At 31.1% G+C, this 17,211-nt stretch overlaps 3 protein-coding genes across 3 annotated transcripts in view; 1 reads left to right on the top strand and 2 right to left on the bottom strand.

Annotated features, from left to right (window-relative positions):
- Positions 1 to 2,515: 2,515 nt before the first annotated feature.
- Positions 2,516 to 5,313, top strand: HELRODRAFT_168419 (hypothetical protein; the record flags this gene model as incomplete). The annotated part of the gene is made up of 8 exons (XM_009014281.1): positions 2,516 to 2,574; positions 3,195 to 3,357; positions 3,687 to 3,805; positions 4,251 to 4,433; positions 4,526 to 4,684; positions 4,790 to 4,868; positions 4,983 to 5,044; positions 5,187 to 5,313. The coding sequence occupies 8 exons, from the start codon at positions 2,516 to 2,518 to the stop codon at positions 5,311 to 5,313; spliced, it is 951 nt and encodes a 316-aa protein (XP_009012529.1).
- Positions 5,314 to 8,180: 2,867 nt separating this feature from the next.
- Positions 8,181 to 8,663, bottom strand: HELRODRAFT_144453 (hypothetical protein; the record flags this gene model as incomplete). Its single annotated transcript, XM_009014280.1, has 2 exons — positions 8,181 to 8,361; positions 8,440 to 8,663. Coding segments are annotated over 2 exons (405 nt in total), but the record flags the coding sequence as incomplete, so codon positions are not given.
- Positions 8,664 to 12,811: 4,148 nt separating this feature from the next.
- HELRODRAFT_168417 (hypothetical protein) overlaps positions 12,812 to 17,211 on the bottom strand; it is a gene marked incomplete at both ends in the record, with an annotated part of 9,915 nt that continues 5,515 nt past the window's right edge. The window contains 12 exons of the mRNA XM_009014279.1: positions 12,812 to 13,304; positions 13,553 to 13,714; positions 13,980 to 14,079; positions 14,424 to 14,520; positions 14,860 to 14,945; positions 15,190 to 15,313; positions 15,711 to 15,786; positions 15,969 to 16,088; positions 16,178 to 16,290; positions 16,469 to 16,617; positions 16,749 to 16,883; positions 17,051 to 17,158. Coding sequence (XP_009012527.1) covers positions 12,812 to 13,304; positions 13,553 to 13,714; positions 13,980 to 14,079; positions 14,424 to 14,520; positions 14,860 to 14,945; positions 15,190 to 15,313; positions 15,711 to 15,786; positions 15,969 to 16,088; positions 16,178 to 16,290; positions 16,469 to 16,617; positions 16,749 to 16,883; positions 17,051 to 17,158 — 1,763 coding nt within the window. The remainder of the gene's footprint in view (positions 13,305 to 13,552; positions 13,715 to 13,979; positions 14,080 to 14,423; positions 14,521 to 14,859; positions 14,946 to 15,189; positions 15,314 to 15,710; positions 15,787 to 15,968; positions 16,089 to 16,177; positions 16,291 to 16,468; positions 16,618 to 16,748; positions 16,884 to 17,050; positions 17,159 to 17,211) is intronic.

Genomic DNA, 17,211 nt, shown 5'->3' with positions numbered 1-17,211 from the left:
CATGATGATTTACATATGATGATGGTGGTGTAGGAAGAATCAGCTCGTTGGCTGTTCGACTGACACTCTGAAGTTCGGATGGTATTTTGTGTGCCGACCAGATGGTGGTGGTCGGTGCAATGGAAAGTACAGTGACGACGATTTTTGAAGTAAGGTTTAGTTTCGTTTTTTATTTTTCTCATTCGTTCATTTTATCACTCAACCTTTTAAATTATTCTTCTATTAATTGATTCGTTAATTCATTCTATTCATTAATTGAATCATTGATTTATTAATTCATTCATTCATTCACTCATTCATTCAACCAATTATTCAATCATTCAGTTAATCATTCATTCGATCGTTCCTTTGTTCCTTGATTTACTAATACGCTATTAAAAAAATGTCTACAGAATGATGAGAGGTGGGCTGTGGTGGGCATCAGCACGTTTCAGATGGTGGTCTCATGATGATCGTTCCGATGACAAATCGAAGATAATGTTAAAGGTAAATTTGTTTTTGTCTCATTGTACCTTTGAAAGTAATCGAATTTGAACAAAGATTGACTGTTATCTCAAAAAGATAAGTTGCCTATTTTTTCCAATTGCTTTTTTATTTTAGTGAATTTTTTTTCAATTTATTTTTTAGTATCCGGTCAAATTCATTCCATCGATGCGTGTCAGATGATGGTCGGTGCAATGGAGGTTCGTCGGTAGTGAGTGAAGTTTCTGGAGAGTGCGCGCCCGCACATTTACATACACACACACATCAATACAACACATACATACACAACATCTATTCATTCGGTGTCGTTGTTGCTATGTTTCTCTTCAACTTTATATTTTCTTTATCTTGAACCGGGCTTTAATTTAATTCATAGGTAAGTTAGGGACTGAGATGAGTTAAACAATTGTAGGTAGGCTAGGGCTTAACATTAGTTAATAAGCTTCAAGATAAATAAAAACGCTAAAATATGTTAAATAAAATACTTGAAACATCTAAAACGAGAAATACAAATTTGTAGGTAAGTGAGTTGAGTCAATGTTTATAAGTAAGCTAGCGCCCTGAGAGTAATTTTATTATAGGTTAAGTGACTGACTTATTCTTGCGACTTCTTACTAGTTTTGTGTGATGTGTTTGTTTTCGCTTCACAACACCACACCAACAAAACAAACTACATTTCATTCTCGTCGTCGCCTTAAATTGTACCTTTTTGAACAATCTTTTTAATAATGTCTATTTATTTATTCATTAAATGTTGACTGGTTTCTAGTTTTTTTTAAAATTGGTTATATAATTTTTGGATATTTCTTGATTTACTTTGTATATATGCATGTATAAATTATTTCTGTTTAGTATGTTGATTTAGTCATTATGATATGTTGTGAACTGTTCTTACTAATTGTTCATGTTACGTGGTTTATTATCCTCCGAGAACTTCTAAGGAGTGTGTATGATAATAATGGATAATAATTATTTTTATCGGTCGATATTTTGTTATATATGTTTATTTAAAATACGAATTTAAAAAAAAAAATTGACATTTTAAAATTTTAATTAACCGTCACTTTTCATTTTTGAATGAATTCAAATAAAAACAACTACTGTGTTTTTCTTTCTTTACTAAAATCTCGATATTGTTTGTAGATCTGTACGGTTAACTGTTTGTTTGAGTTTGAACAGGCCTTGCAAATTTTTTTTATTTTTATTTTTGTTTATTTGGTTCATTCAATTTAGTTGATTGATTGATCGGTTGATTGATCGGTTGGTTGATTGATTGACTGACAGACTGACTGACTGGCTGGCTGGCTGACTGACTGACTGACCGACCGACCGACTGACTGTTTGATTGTTTGATTGATTTATCTCATAGTATTGTTGACATGAGAAAAAATCCGATTAAGCCAACCTACGGCTTCAGTAAGCCACTGTTTTTCACCTGACAAAAGCAATTTCTATATTTATACTGACAAAAATAATTGTGATATGAATATATTGATTTATTTAAAGCATTATATGTACAAAAAAGTGCTATCGTAAGAGTTCTATAAAACCCTGTAAGCCACTGCTGTAAGCCAACCTATGATTTCAGCAGCCAGTTTATGAGCACCAGCAGAATGTAAAATATTCATTGAATATAATGAAGATAGTTGTTCAAATAACAATTTTGATTTATTTAGGCCGTTTATTTCATAAGCAAACCAATTTTTAACATGATCGAATAGTGTAAAAAAAAGGGTGACTATAGTTCAATCCTACTAAACCAACCTTCGGCTTCAGTAAGCCACCGGATTTCACCGGACAAAAAGCAATTTTTATATTCAAATTAACAAAAATAATTTAATAATACATAATTCTATTAATCGTTATTAAAATTAAATAGAATTACTACAATGTTTTAAGCATATTAAATCAAGTAAATATTTCATTTAGCTTGCTCGTTAAAATCCATGCAATTTCGTAAGCCAACAATCCAAGCACGACTAATAGCCCGACCGATAGATCGAATTGATCGATTAGTCCTATTATTCTAGTTATGTGGTTTGGAGCAAGGGGAGATTTTACTGAAAATAATAAAAAGTTGAAAAAATTGAGGTTCTTTGCATATCCCTGCTTCAACCCATAAGAAGGTGTTGTATGCTGGTAAATAGGCCTCCCCTTGTGCTGAAATCGATGGCTGGAATGCTTGCTTGAAATGTACGCTGATTTCACTTTTAAACATTTGCGTATCTGAGTTGCCATACGTCAAATAAAGTATTTGAAAGTTTATAATTTTATATTAAATTAGTGATTAATTAAGTAATTGAAATAATCGATAATGTCTATCAAAAGTTGCCTCGATTTTTCCATTTTTTCTAAACTTGGTCTATCAGCTTTATTAGTGAAAGATAAATCTAAAAAACTGTAACTTTTATTTTAGTTCCAATTTTTTTAGTATTTTTTTGTATTTTTTCTCAACAAATTAAGGCTCCGCCAATAATTTTAATATTTTTAAACTTTTTTAATTTAAAATATTTTTGAATTATTGAAATTATCACTAATTCTATCCATTCTTTCATGTCATCAACAAAAAAACTGTCACCTACCACCTACTGTTTTTATTTTATTTATTCTTAATCTTATCTCATGACAAATATTTTATCTACTTGGCATTTTTTAGATTTTAACTCATTTCATTCAAAAATAATAACTGATTACCAACATTTATTTTTCAGAAAATTGATTCTAAAATATCTGTTTGACACTAAAAATTTTGATAGAAACAGACTGCTGCAAATTAATAATCTTAGTTTGAGTTGCTCTCACAAATGTATTGCTAATGTAGAATCCTTTTTTACAGCTGGAGATACTTTATATCTTGTTTTTCAATACTGTGAGGTATTATTAATATAATTTTTTCTATTATTATTATTTATTATTTAAATATATTTATTAAATTGTTTTGTCAAAACATGATCTAACTCCCTCCCTGAAAATATATTAGTTTTATTATTCATGCCATTTGTCATTCATTCATCTTTTCCTATTTATAAATTATAATTATTACAAATATTCATGTATTACTATTACTGCACTATCAAAATAAAGTTTTTTATGTGTTTTATACGTTTACTAAATTATATTTTTACCCAATACTATTTAATTAAACAATTTTCTTTACTGTTAAATCTTACTAGTGATTGAATAAAAACAAAATGAATGACTAGGGTGGGAGTCTCAAAGATTTGATTGGCAGAGTTGTGCTGTACGAGGATATCTTACATGAATCAGAGATAATAGATTGGTTTTGCCAAATTGCTCTTGCAATTAATCATTTAGACAAAAAGTCAGCATTTTTTCTATAATTTTGACTAGTTTTTCGTCATTCCATTTACAAAAATTGTTATATTATTATATTACATAATTGTGAAAGTGTTCTTTTTTGAAGGGGCTTTAACATGAGATTCGTCAATCCAAGGTAAGCTCTTTTTTCAATTTTTTTTTTATAAAAATTTAAGTTAACTTCATTAATTTTCAGGAGAATATTTTTCAAGTATAACAGAGCAAGGCTGTCTATAAAAGAACTCATCTTTATGTAATCATAATTTTTTATTTTGTGCATATTTTTTTTATGTCATATCTATACCTAAAATTCTTTGTCTCTGCAAGTTTTTATATATCTCAAATAGATTGATATTGCATTATGAAAAGTTTTATTTTGTGTTAGTTTGGTCTTGAAAAATATAACATTTTTGATCTCGTTTAAATTCATGGAATGTTTTCATTTGCAGACATGTATTCGATAAAAATGTAACAATGGTTGACGGTTCAGATTACACAAGCAGCACTTGCGGTGATTCTGATGACGAAGGTGAAGAAAATGTAAATAACTACAGAGAAATTTATCAAAGTCCAGAACTATTGTGTGGAGGGGAGGATCATATGCAATGCAACTTTGACACGTCATCTTCATGGTAGTTATTCCAAATTCAGGACAAACTTTTAACTATTCCTAAAACTGATTGCCTTATCAATAGTTGACATCACTATTGATTTGTTTGCACAGGGCCTTAGGGTGCATATTATATGAATTATGTTCCTTGAAGAAATTATTTAAGAACAAACAAGAGATTATATACTTTAAAGATCATGCTGATGCCTTTAATCAGCACATCACAATGTGTTCCACGTCTGTTACACCAAATCTTCACTGCCTTTTTAAAAAGTATCTCCTTTTTAAATTAAAATTAATTGTATCATCAACTCATTAAAAATTCTTTTATCTAACATTTTATTCTTCTGAGAAATATTCATTCAACTGATACCCCAGAATGATGTTATATGACCCTAAAGACAGGCTGACAACATCGGAATTGCTGAATAATAACTTTATAACGGAGTATATTCAGGTCAGTAGGCTGATTGCCTTTGATAATAATAACGACAATAATTTTAATTTAGCATTTTATTTTTGAATACAAATAGTTATTTTTAATATATTGATTTTTTTTTCTCTTTACCAGCAAATGCCTGACAGTTCAAAACTGGATGATGATCTTGAATGTAGGAGTCCTCACTCAGAAATGTGAGATGCTAACATAGATGTTTTACAATATACCAGAAGTTTACAGAATTTCATTTAATTCTTTTATTTTGTTCTGTGGCGTGAATACAACGCTACTGTCTTTCAGTTAGTTGAGTGACACACAATGTTTAATTTCAATCAGAGGCACTGAACAAGATAATGATAGAACACGTCATGACGACTACAATTGTGATAATTATTACATTGACGGTGTAAATGAGGATCAACTGACGGCAGATGATATTTTGAAAATTATTAATTCAATTTGATTTTAAACCACAAGACATACTTTTCAAATATCGTAAATTCAACTATGTTAGTATTATTAATATAAATAAATGTCAAATATGACACAAAATGTTTTTAAAAAATGTTAAAACCTCAATTTTACAAAAAATTATAATACGAAGATTAATCTTGAATAAGAAAATAGGTTTTACTTAAAAAATAATCTGATTAAGCACACTGGTTAAAGAATGTTGAAAAATAATTTTTGTAATTGTATGCATATATGTGTGTATGTGTATGGCTTGTGTGTAGCAGGTGTGTGTATGTGTAGGCGTGGGTTTATGTGTACTGGTATACATCATTAGGAATAAAAACAAGGAATGTTTATGATTTCAATTAACAAACAACACCAAAGTCTTAACAATTCAATTGAAATAAATTTGTCTTTATTATCTGTTGAGGAACTAAAAATAATAAATTATAATTGAGATAATTAGAGGTGATGATTAGTGTATTTAGGCAAGGTAACAAGAACCTGTGTCCCGCTTTTCTGGCCAACCACGTTAAAAAGTGGATCCCAAGTAAGAAAGATAAGCTCCTACTCGTTTCTAATGTTCTTCAATCTCTATAGTAAATAATTTAAATTTGAAATTTTTTTTTTCTGTTCCTTTCCTGTACCCTAACTCGATTACCATTATAAGAATGAAACAGCGCCAAACCAATAACCACTTCAACTCACAATCTACTTGCTTTCCTCTATCTTCAAACATTCCCATTACCAACCAGTTTCATATTTTAACACGCCATTTCCACGTTACCGCATTTAAGGCATTCTTGAATACGAAATTACATTAAAAATGTAGATTAAATACTCAGCGTAAAATATGACGATGAACAAACTCATGAGCATTAGTCACGATTAATAGAAAATAATTACTGTTGTAACATATCCAAGAAAAACTTTATAGCCATGTAAAATGATGGAATCTTTATAATTTTGGCCTTTCCACAACAGCTGTTACAACCTGGACGTTGGATCGTTTGGATGATTTTGACGCATCAAATGAGTTGCTGCCAATGGAGGAGCGGTTTGAACGACGACTGGATTGACATATCTCATCAAAAACATTTTTTGGTATCACAAACATCTCGAGTTCGTCATCGTATTGCAATAGTTTGATACTAGCGCCGTCTTCGTCGTCATCATCATCTTCACAATTGTTGTTGTTTGCATTGCCTCTCCCACCAGAATGTTCACCTTTATCCAAATTTTCATTGCTCGCTGTTAAAATAAATAAGACTGAAACGGTAAACACGATTACGAAATTATAAAAAGCATTATTGGCTAAAACAACGCGTTTATCAAAACTTCTGATTTATATGATATAAACAATGTGTGAATTTTCAATTAGGTTTTATTGTAACAAAGAACTTTGAAAATAATTAAATCTGTGAAAATTATGACCATTTAAAGAGTCCACTTCAGTTTGATCAGTAAATGGAGGTGAGTCTTGTTCTTCTGGGTATGTGAGAGCATTTGGATCAAATATTACTGATTCAGTTATGGTGCAGTCCTCTTCAATAACATGCACACAGTTTCCAACTTCAAGAAGTTCAAGCAACTTCAACAGATTCTGCTGCTGTGTCTTGTACTGCTCTCTCAACTTTGCAAGCTATATTCAATATTAAATCAGCAACTTATGTTAACATGATTGTAACATCTTGAATAACTTACAACACTTGAACGGAGAATTGAAACTATCATAAAAGAAAACAATGCAGTAACATTGGCCTTTCATTAATTTAATTGAGAAATTAGTAGCAAGTCTGCAATAGACAATGCATTAAAAACCATTTGACTGTAGCATCTGGCCTCAATGAACGTCTAAAAAAAATATGAATAACAATTAATGATTACCTGCTGGGATCCATAATCTCTGATTTTCAAAGCCCGATTATGATAATTCTTCTTAATCTTCTTCAACTGAGTGGATTTTTGATCATTAAATTTCATCTTTTGGGTGGTATAAGTTTCTCTTAACCTCTTCACTTGCATTTGGTAGTTGTCTTTTATTTTGTTACTTTGGTTTAAATAATGAATCCTCATCTGGTCAAGACATTTCAACACCCCATTCACAGTCGCTTGCTTGTATGTCCTCAGTTTGTTTACTCTGGAATTTTTGAATGCAGAAAGTTGTTCGGCAGTGGCTGATCGGAAAGCAGTGAATTTTTCCATTTGAGTAGTTTTGTATTCAGATATTTTATCAACGTTGAATGAAGATGTTAAAGATATCAGTACCTCCTTCACATTCGATTTAGTTAACTTTTCTTTTTTGCTGCAAGATATGCAACACATTCTAAACAATCCAAATATGATGGCTAAAATTAAAAATGCAGCTGCTGTGATAAAACCACAGATTAAACTTTCTATCTCTGTTGAGCTGAGTATGTCATAATCTAATTTTAATCCAATTATGGGAACGGACACATTGTCATTTTGGTCACCATCCAGACTGAAACATTTATAAACACCGACATCATGAGAATTTATATTCTTCAACTGTAAGCTACAATTTTTCAAGACTGAAAACTTTTCACTCTTATTTTTTATGGAAAATGTTTCAACCACAAGCCCTTTTGTCCTAGTCCAAATGCAGCTGACATTTTCACGTTCTGAATAATTACCACACTTGAACATCACATCAGAATTCAGTTTTGCAGTGGCATTGAAACTTTCAAAAAGTGAAAACACTTGTGAAATGTACAACATATTTTCTCCACAAGTATGATTGAGAGGAAATGCCATCAAAGGATATCCATATAAATTCTCTGGGGAATGGCACAATAAATTTTCTGGATGTTCTAAAGCCTTGAACATTTTTCCAAGTTTCAGCCTTAAAACCATTATAGTACAATCACATCTCCATTTGTTTTTTGTTAAATCGATTTTTGTTAAATTTTTCAAATCATCAAAAACATGTGAACCCAAAGATTTAAAGCTGTTGTAACTTAAGTCAAGTTTATTCAAACTTGATAAATTTTTAAAAAAGAAATTTGGAATTTCTGTTAATTTTTCATTTGCTTTTAAACTCAGTGATATTAAGCTATGCAAGCCTGATAAAGATTTGCTTTCAATTCTTTCTAAATTTGAAAAATTATTCAAATACAAATCTTCTAAATTTACCAAGTTATGGAATGTGAAATCATTTAAGCCAATAATGTCATTAGAGCTTATGTCAAGAATTTTTAAATTAGGTACATTTCTGAAATGAATACTTTCAATTACTTTTAATTTATTGTGATTAAGATAAAGTTCTTTTAAGTTGTTAAGCCTGACATCTGTTAAGAAATTTAAATCTTTGATTTGATTATGTCGAAGATTTATGACTTCAAAAAAAGCATCAATGTAAGAATAGTTTACCAAGAAAGATAATTTATCTAGCACATTATTCTGTAAATATAACTTCCTTATACTTCTACAATTATGCTCAGAAAAGTTAACCACTTTCAATTGGTTTTGGGAAGCATCTAATTCTTGTAAGTATTTTAAATTGAAGATATTCAAAATGGAAATGTTGTTCTGCTTTAAATTCAAAACTTGTAAATGGTTATTCTCACCGAATAAACTTGTTGACACAAATAGATCGATGTTGTTGTAGCTCAAATCCAATTGTGATAAATGTTCATTATGATAAAACGTTTGAGGTTTTAAGACATTGATGACATTGAAGCTGACATTTAGCAGTAACAAACTCTTGAAATCATCAATATTCAAATCAGACAACAAATTGTTTCTAATATCAAGACTTGTCAAATTTTTTGGAAGGTGCCTCAAAATGTCATTCAACATAGGCTGTTTATTTGAACAGTTAACTTCGAGCTTATCCGTCATATGGCACATCAATTCACGCCTTCGTCGATTATTTGAGAGAACAATCTCCACATATATTTGAAGTAAAAAAATAAATGTTAGGATTTGAAGATCACCTAACTTCATTTTCTTTCTCAACAGAAAAAATTCTAAACTAAACTTAATTGTCTTATAAATTAATTAAAATAACCTCATTAACAAACAATTTTAAGTTACACACTCTAATCTAAGATTTTCGTCATTCAATTTTAATTTTTAACAAATAAATTTAGGATATTCTTAAATTAAGGACTAAACAAAAAAGTTCATTTACCTACACAAGAACTTTCAAAATAAATGTTATTTACCAACTCTAGAGCTGAGTTGGCTGAATTGCTGATCGTGTGTAAAACATTGAGACCGTGAGACCGTGAGACCATGAGACCGTGAGACCGTGAGACCATGAGACCGTGAGACCATGAGACCGTGAGACCATGAGACCGTGAGACTATGAAACCATTAGGCAATAAATGGTTCAACCCACTAATATTTTAATTTATTAAACATGAAGGCTCATCTATAGTTCATAACATGGATATGCCCTACGGATAAGCCCTTTAATATGTTTAACTTTCTTACGGTAAGGATTGGTAAACTCTAACTCAAATTTTAATTATACACCCATATAAGTGTTCTATATAAATGAGTATAGTCACATCATATAGTTAGAATACCGCATATACTTACAATACCAATCCAATCCTTCAATAGAAAATTACCAAAGCATCAAAACCGCTCTTTCTTCTAATTTAAGCTTGTAAAGCGAAGAAACCTTTATTAAGCGACGATTCAAAATGTAGATTATTTTGTAATTTTTATTGTAGTACTCGCCATCTGTGACCCAGAGTCACCATTGAAAAAATTAATGTTCCAGTCTTTTTCAATACATATACTTGCTCTCCATTGCAATCACAGAATCGTGAAACAACCCATTCATGAGTTCTGCTGTCTAAGTTGAGTGTAACGCTTGTTCGTGTTAATTCGAAGTGTTCCCTTAACACTTGTTTAAATGACTTTCTTTTCAATAAAATTCAAGAATATTTGCCTTAGTACGCAAAACGATTTATGACAGAAAATATTTTGAAAAATTCATGAGGCTCACGTAACAAATCGACATAATTATGCAACAACTCAAAAGAAGAAACGACTAATTCAAATTTAATTGCTGTTTTATTAACAAGACAAAAAAATAATTACAACCAAACAATGATATAATGATAAAAATAACAAATTAATTAATACATAAATAGCTAATAGTTAATGATAATAACACACAAAGGTCAATAAATAATTAAATTTGTAGCAATTAAGAATAATAAAAGACGTCATAGAGTTACATTTAAAAATGAGATTATGCGTGATAACATAACTATTTTGGACAACACAGCCAAAATTATAACAACATTATAACCAACTGTTATGTAAGTAACTTTCTAGTAAATAAAATAAATTTATTTGTAAATATTTTTTCAAATAATTTGTCATGATCATAAACAAACATCTTTCACAAATAACTTTTCGCCATCAAACTTAAAAGAAAAACCTAAAAAATTAAGCTTCTAAGAGCTAGTTTAGAAACGAGAAACAGAATTTTTACAGCAAATATTTTAAAACAATTTTAATAATACTGAATTCTATTAATTATTCAACACATAAAAAAAAATACACAGACAAGCGTGATAAAATAAAAACAAATAATAAAAAATATAATCAAGAAAACATCTATGAAAGCAAGTTAAGTAAAAACTACAATTAAAACACTAAACAAACTTTAAAAATTGACTATTTATCTTGCATGTTATAAGCCTAATGAAAAATTTATGTCTGAAATGGAAGCGAGTATTGTTACACAAACACAGTATTATTATTATTAAGCAGTTCTTAAATTCGTTGCCTTAAAAAGATACAATCATCGCATAAAATTTACCATAGTATTTGTAGCAACTGTAATACATCAGCATTAAGATTGTTCTAAAACCGATAGTAATGTTCACAATCAGCAGTTGGTTATAATTTATATAGAACAGTTAAAAATTAACTGTCCTATGTATTTTATTTAAAATAATAATGCTTTCAAATTTAAAACATTGCTTTGACCTATAAATTAAAATTAAAAAGTGAATAAAATGTAAATACTATGCTGACAATGTAGATGCATGAATCTAAAACGGACAAACAACGGACTATTAAATGACATTGAATCAATACGGCAAAAGTTTAATTAAAATGTATCGACTGAAATGTATTGGCATGATGAACACAATATGTAGTTAGTTAGCAATATTTAAAGGGAAAAACAACAATCTCATTTGTTTGACTTGAGCTAAATAAACTTTCCTATCAGTGATACGTACTTCTGTCTCTAAATCTTAGTCAATATATATAATTGTACGTATTTATCTCTATTATCACACATATTCGTATTATTCACAATGCAAAGCGAACGAGAATAAGATTATAATATTTCTCGATTGAAAAAATTATGAAAGTGATTAAAGCTTTATGAAGATTGTTTAAGAAAAAGCCAAACACACACACACACACACACACACACACACACACACACACACACACACACACACACACACACACACACACACACACACACAAATTACGTCTGTTGAATCTATGTTTCTAAAAGAAGTAAAACGTATTGGAACTACGAACTACATCCATCGTCTAAACTATAATGATATTGAATTGGCAAGGTAGTGTGATTTGTGATAAAATATGATATTTAGCTTTAAGGTGTTTACAATTAATTTTAATGCTCAAATAATTAAACGTGAAAAATAAAACATTTTGGATGACATCAATGAAAATAAAATAAAATATTTCTTTTGTAAATGCAGTCAAAATATGAAGAATAAAATAAAACTAATTACAAAAAAAATGAAGAAAAAATAAATTTTATAAAGTTCCTGGTTGAAAATAATCAACGTATTTTTGATTGATCATAGAGCATTGAGTTGCATCATCGTCCTCATCATCGTCGTTATCACTTTCATCAATGACCTGCTTGCTACCGTCATTCACACTGCTGCATATCAATGACTCCCTGTAACCTCTCTCGCCATCATCATCGTCATCTTCATCATCATCTTCTTCATCACCACCGTCATCATGTCCGCCATAATTACATTTATTTATTTTCTTCCTATGTACAATTTGAATGGAAGATGATTGCGAATCATCCAGCTTGAATTTGTACCGCTCACTACCATCATCATCATCATCATCTTCATCATCGTCAAAGTCGACGAGATCGATAACCATGGTGGAAGAAGGAACTGATGACGATGACGTGACGTCATTAATCACGTGATTATTATTTTTCTTTTTTTCTCGAACTATCAACCCGAGGTTGCGTGAAAAAGGCTGTAAAAAATTAATTCCTTTTTATCCCCAACTGAAAAAGAAAAATGAAAAAATAAAATGATTGAACAGAAAAATAATTTTGAAAATAAAGCCAACAAAATGAAAAAAACAGTTTAGGAAATTGTTTATTTAATAATATTTCGTAATAAAAAATATCTAAAGATTCAACAAAGTTATAAAAAAAATATGAATTAAATTTAATAAAACACAACTAACCAAACAATTAAAAATTAGAATTACAAAACCGATTGTTAAATAAAGAGATAATGATAAGAACTGACCATGGGAGCGGAGCAACCTCTGCTACCATCAGTGAGAGAGGCTCTGTTGTACTCTGACAACGTGATGTCCGACGTTATGGACTCCTGCTTGGCCAAACAAACTGGACCCATAGAGCGCGACGACTGCTGATGCATATCAACCACAGCCTGATATGTCGTTGAGCTCATCGGTGAAAATTTTTGAAGTTGTTGCTGCTGCTGTTGCTTGGATTGAACTGGCGATATGTCGTGGAGAGATGTAGGACTTTGTTGTTGTTTCAATTGCAAAGTTGATCTATTGTGCTGCATCAACATCTGCTGTTGTTGTTGCAAGATGTTGACGGATGCCTCGCAACTTTCGTTGTCAGTTGTCGTGGAGGTAGACATCAACGATGGGTCGACGTAAGGTTGCTGCTCAACGGAGTACTGGAGGATCTTCTGACAGACCAGATTGTTCATGTCTATGTTGTATCTACTGTCCTCTCTGTTACCCTCGTTCGTATCATCGTTTCAATCATTTTGGCCATTTTGATCAATCAATTAATCAGTTAAATAATAAATAGACTGATAAACAAATCATCATAATGATCAACCAGTTAAATAAGAAAAACTTAATACAACATAATGTACAAACAATTGAAAAATTTTAAACAAAAATCAGACAAAGTATACAAACTGCAAAATGACGACAAAATTAAATGTAAAGGAGCAAAAAAAAGAAAACAAACAGACCTGTTGTGAATGATGAGACAGATGAGACTGGGATGTGGAATTGGCAGCGGTTGAGAGAGTTTCTGAACGTGTTGCAGTGACAGTGTATCCAGTGTGGAAATGGCTTTGTTACTCCTCCGCCTCCTCCTTCCAGGCCAGAAGCATCTCACCTTCATTCTTCTCCTGAAACAAATATTTTGAGGAATGTTCGAAAGATTCGTGATGATCAAAATGTTATTTTTAACTTTACTTTTTAGATTTTACATCGCACGGTATAAATATAACTAAAAATAAATGAATAAGTGAATGAATAAAACTACAAATAAGTGAATGAACGAACAAATGAATGAATAAATGATTGATTGATTGAATGAATGAATGAATGAATGAATGAATAAATGATTGATTGAATGAATGAATAAATGGATGAATAAAACATCTAGAGAACCTGTGATCATGAAATTTTTCAGCGTTAACATGAATGGAAGTATCAGAAAGGGGACTGAATAGATTTATATTCATGTAGGGAGCGCTCACATCTATATCTCCTGGTTTGGATATTTTTCACAATTCATTTTTGTATCTTTTTTAATATTAAACATTTATATAAATAAATTGAGAAATTACGAGACAAAAATATAATGTAATAAACATTAAACGGTATAAATATAACACAACTCGAATGAGGTACAACAACATCTTACTTTTAATTTATTATCAAATATAAAATGAAAAATAGATGGATCAAAAAAATGAAAAAGAAAAGCGTTAGTTTATACAAGACGCTATATAAATATTTACATTGATAATAATAATAAAAAGCAATAATGAAATTATGACAATAATAATAATAATAATAATAATAATAATAATAATAATAATAATAATAAACCTTTTGGTGTATGTAGTGCACTGACTACATCTAGGTCATCCCGAAACTCCGAAGACTTCAACATCTCCAAATACTTGCTCAGATTCAAGTGAGTCACCTGGTTGAGTGAATTTTTTCGGCAATTTTCTACTTAGCATTCCTAAGAGGTCTCAACAACAAGCCCACACACACACACACACACACACACACACACACACACACACACACACACACACACACACACACACACACACACAGAGAGAGAGAGAGAGAGAGAGAGTGTATGTCAATAGGCAATAGGCTTAGATTTGCGCATCACAACACACAAATTTTATGTGGTAGGAGGAGATCTCACGAAAAGTTAGTCGACCTCATAACAAATCGAAAGAAATGACATCACATTCATACAAACAACGAATGAATGGTACGACTAAAAAATGGATATAAATTTTCTAACATCCAATTTGAAACAAGTGTCTATTTCCTCCAGAGGAATAAGAAATGAAGATGAAAAAACTTCGGTCAAGAGCTGAGTGGCCAAGCCTGTAAAGCATTACAATATACATTTTAAATTTTATTTTCATATATATTTATTTAATATTATATTACGAATATAATTTTAATCATTATCAACATCATGTCACTCATCTTTACCATCATCACCATCATCATCAAACGCATCATCGTTATCATCATCATCATCATCATCATCATCATTATCACCATCATCATTAACATCACCATCATCATCCTCATCATACACATCGTCGTCATCACCATCTTTAACCCTGCCAATCTCTGTAATCAAGATTTCTATCTTCCCAGAATCTGGCTTCCGTCTTGCTCATGATCCTGAAGATGCGATTGGGATAAAATGATTCCAGCATCTTTGACGACTGAGCTATGACGACCTGTCATGATGATGATGAATTAGATGATGATGATGACAGTGATGATGATGGTGATGATGATAGTGATGATGATGATGCAAATGATGGTGGGGATCATAGCGATACAGATGATGATGTTGATAGTGAAATGTTTGCTTATCAAATCACCCACTCACAGAAAAAGTAATTGGAATTTGAAAAAAAAACAGTAGAAAAAGTTCTTAGAACGTTGTCAGTACCATGAAAAAAAAGAATAATGTTAAGTGTGCAACGAATAAATAAGGTTAAAATAATTTCGAATTATTAACGAGAATATTAATTTTTGAAAATTATTAACGAAGATGTTTACAAAAAATATGTGAGGAATGTAAATTAAAAATTTATGTAAACTTGTAAATTGAAAGAAAAAAGTGTCAACCTTAAGCTCCCTGGACGTCAGACGAATTTTTGATCTCAAGTCAGCATTCAAGCCAGTGTTCAGTTTCTGCTTCTGACTATTAGCGATGAAAATTGCACGCGCGATATAAATTCCACGTAAATAATAATAATAGAAATATTTTTAAAAATGTACAAGCCCGATTAAAATACAGTGTTAAGTAAATTTTTCAAGAAGAATATTAAAGGGCAGTAAGTAATGAAGTAACACTGCATGTAAGTAACACGAGGTAATGACCACCTGTCAATTGTGTGCTTGAGTAGTTTGAGCTGCGCGTTGCACTCCTGTACCAGACTCTGGTATACACCATCCTCTATCAGTACACACGAAAATGGCTTGAAACACAACTCTACAAACTTTCTGTCAGGATAGATGTGATGTGTGTTTGTTGGATGGATTTGCTCATTAACATAAAACACAACAACTAAAACGAGAAAAAAGAGATAGACTTGTAATCTTGTTTCGGTTGGTTGATGACATCACTGTAGCACTCCATCCAAACATTCAACTCGTGTGCTTCCACGCAGGCTTCAACAGCTGCCAACGCTTGCTCTGGTCTCACCTGTTTTGTTGCAAAGAAAATTACAATTAGTGTAAACTGATTCTATGTGAAACAACAAACTCCTTGCACAATAATCATGTCATTTAAATCATCGTCGCCAGCAGAATTGTCTAAAAAGACAATTTACTTGAACCATTCAATTTCCAACAACATAAAACCCTTTTCCTAAAATGCTTACCTGAAGATAATACTTGGATGCAAGACCAGGTCCAGCGATTCGCCTGACAATGAAAGCATCCTTGGTGGGTACCCTTCCCCTCTTCTTGATGACCAGATGGTACATGAGGCAGTCCCACAACACCCTCCCTGTTCTCCGCAACATACCCCCTGCATGGGTGTGTACGTGTGTGTGTGTGTGCGTGTCAATGAAGTTTTGTAAGGATATCATGAAAAAGATTTCAAATTATAAAATATGACAGAAAAAGATTTTGAAAAAATAAAATAAAAAAAGCTGAAACCAATGCAGATGGCCAACGCAGCAAGTGGGAAGACGAGAGTTGCGACAACGAACGCACAGATGGGCTGCAAGCAAGAGCAGACGATGAATTTGTAGACGAGCACCTCAAATATGTACAGCCACCTGTTTCTTTCGTCTGTTGCAACAAAAAAACATTTCAACAACAAAAATTATAAAAGAAAATTACAAACATATAAACAGATATACATATACATGTTTCAGCTAACTAGTTTCACATAATTCCAGAAATGTGAGAAAAATAAAAAATAAATGCAACAAAATTTAAAAAAATGCAGAACAAACCAGCAGGATGATCAAAATCATAAATGGTGACGGAGAATAGATGCAAGAGAACCACACCAGCTGGTATCCTGGACAGGTAAGACCAATTATTAACCGATATATTAACAACTGAACATTTAGACAAAATTAGCGAATCATCATTCAAAAATAAAGTTAAATAA

This window comes from Helobdella robusta (genome assembly GCF_000326865.2).
Source record: "Helobdella robusta unplaced genomic scaffold HELROscaffold_13, whole genome shotgun sequence".
NCBI classification, from domain to species: domain Eukaryota; kingdom Metazoa; phylum Annelida; class Clitellata; order Rhynchobdellida; family Glossiphoniidae; genus Helobdella; species Helobdella robusta.
This window is presented reverse-complemented; position numbering and strand designations above follow the sequence as displayed.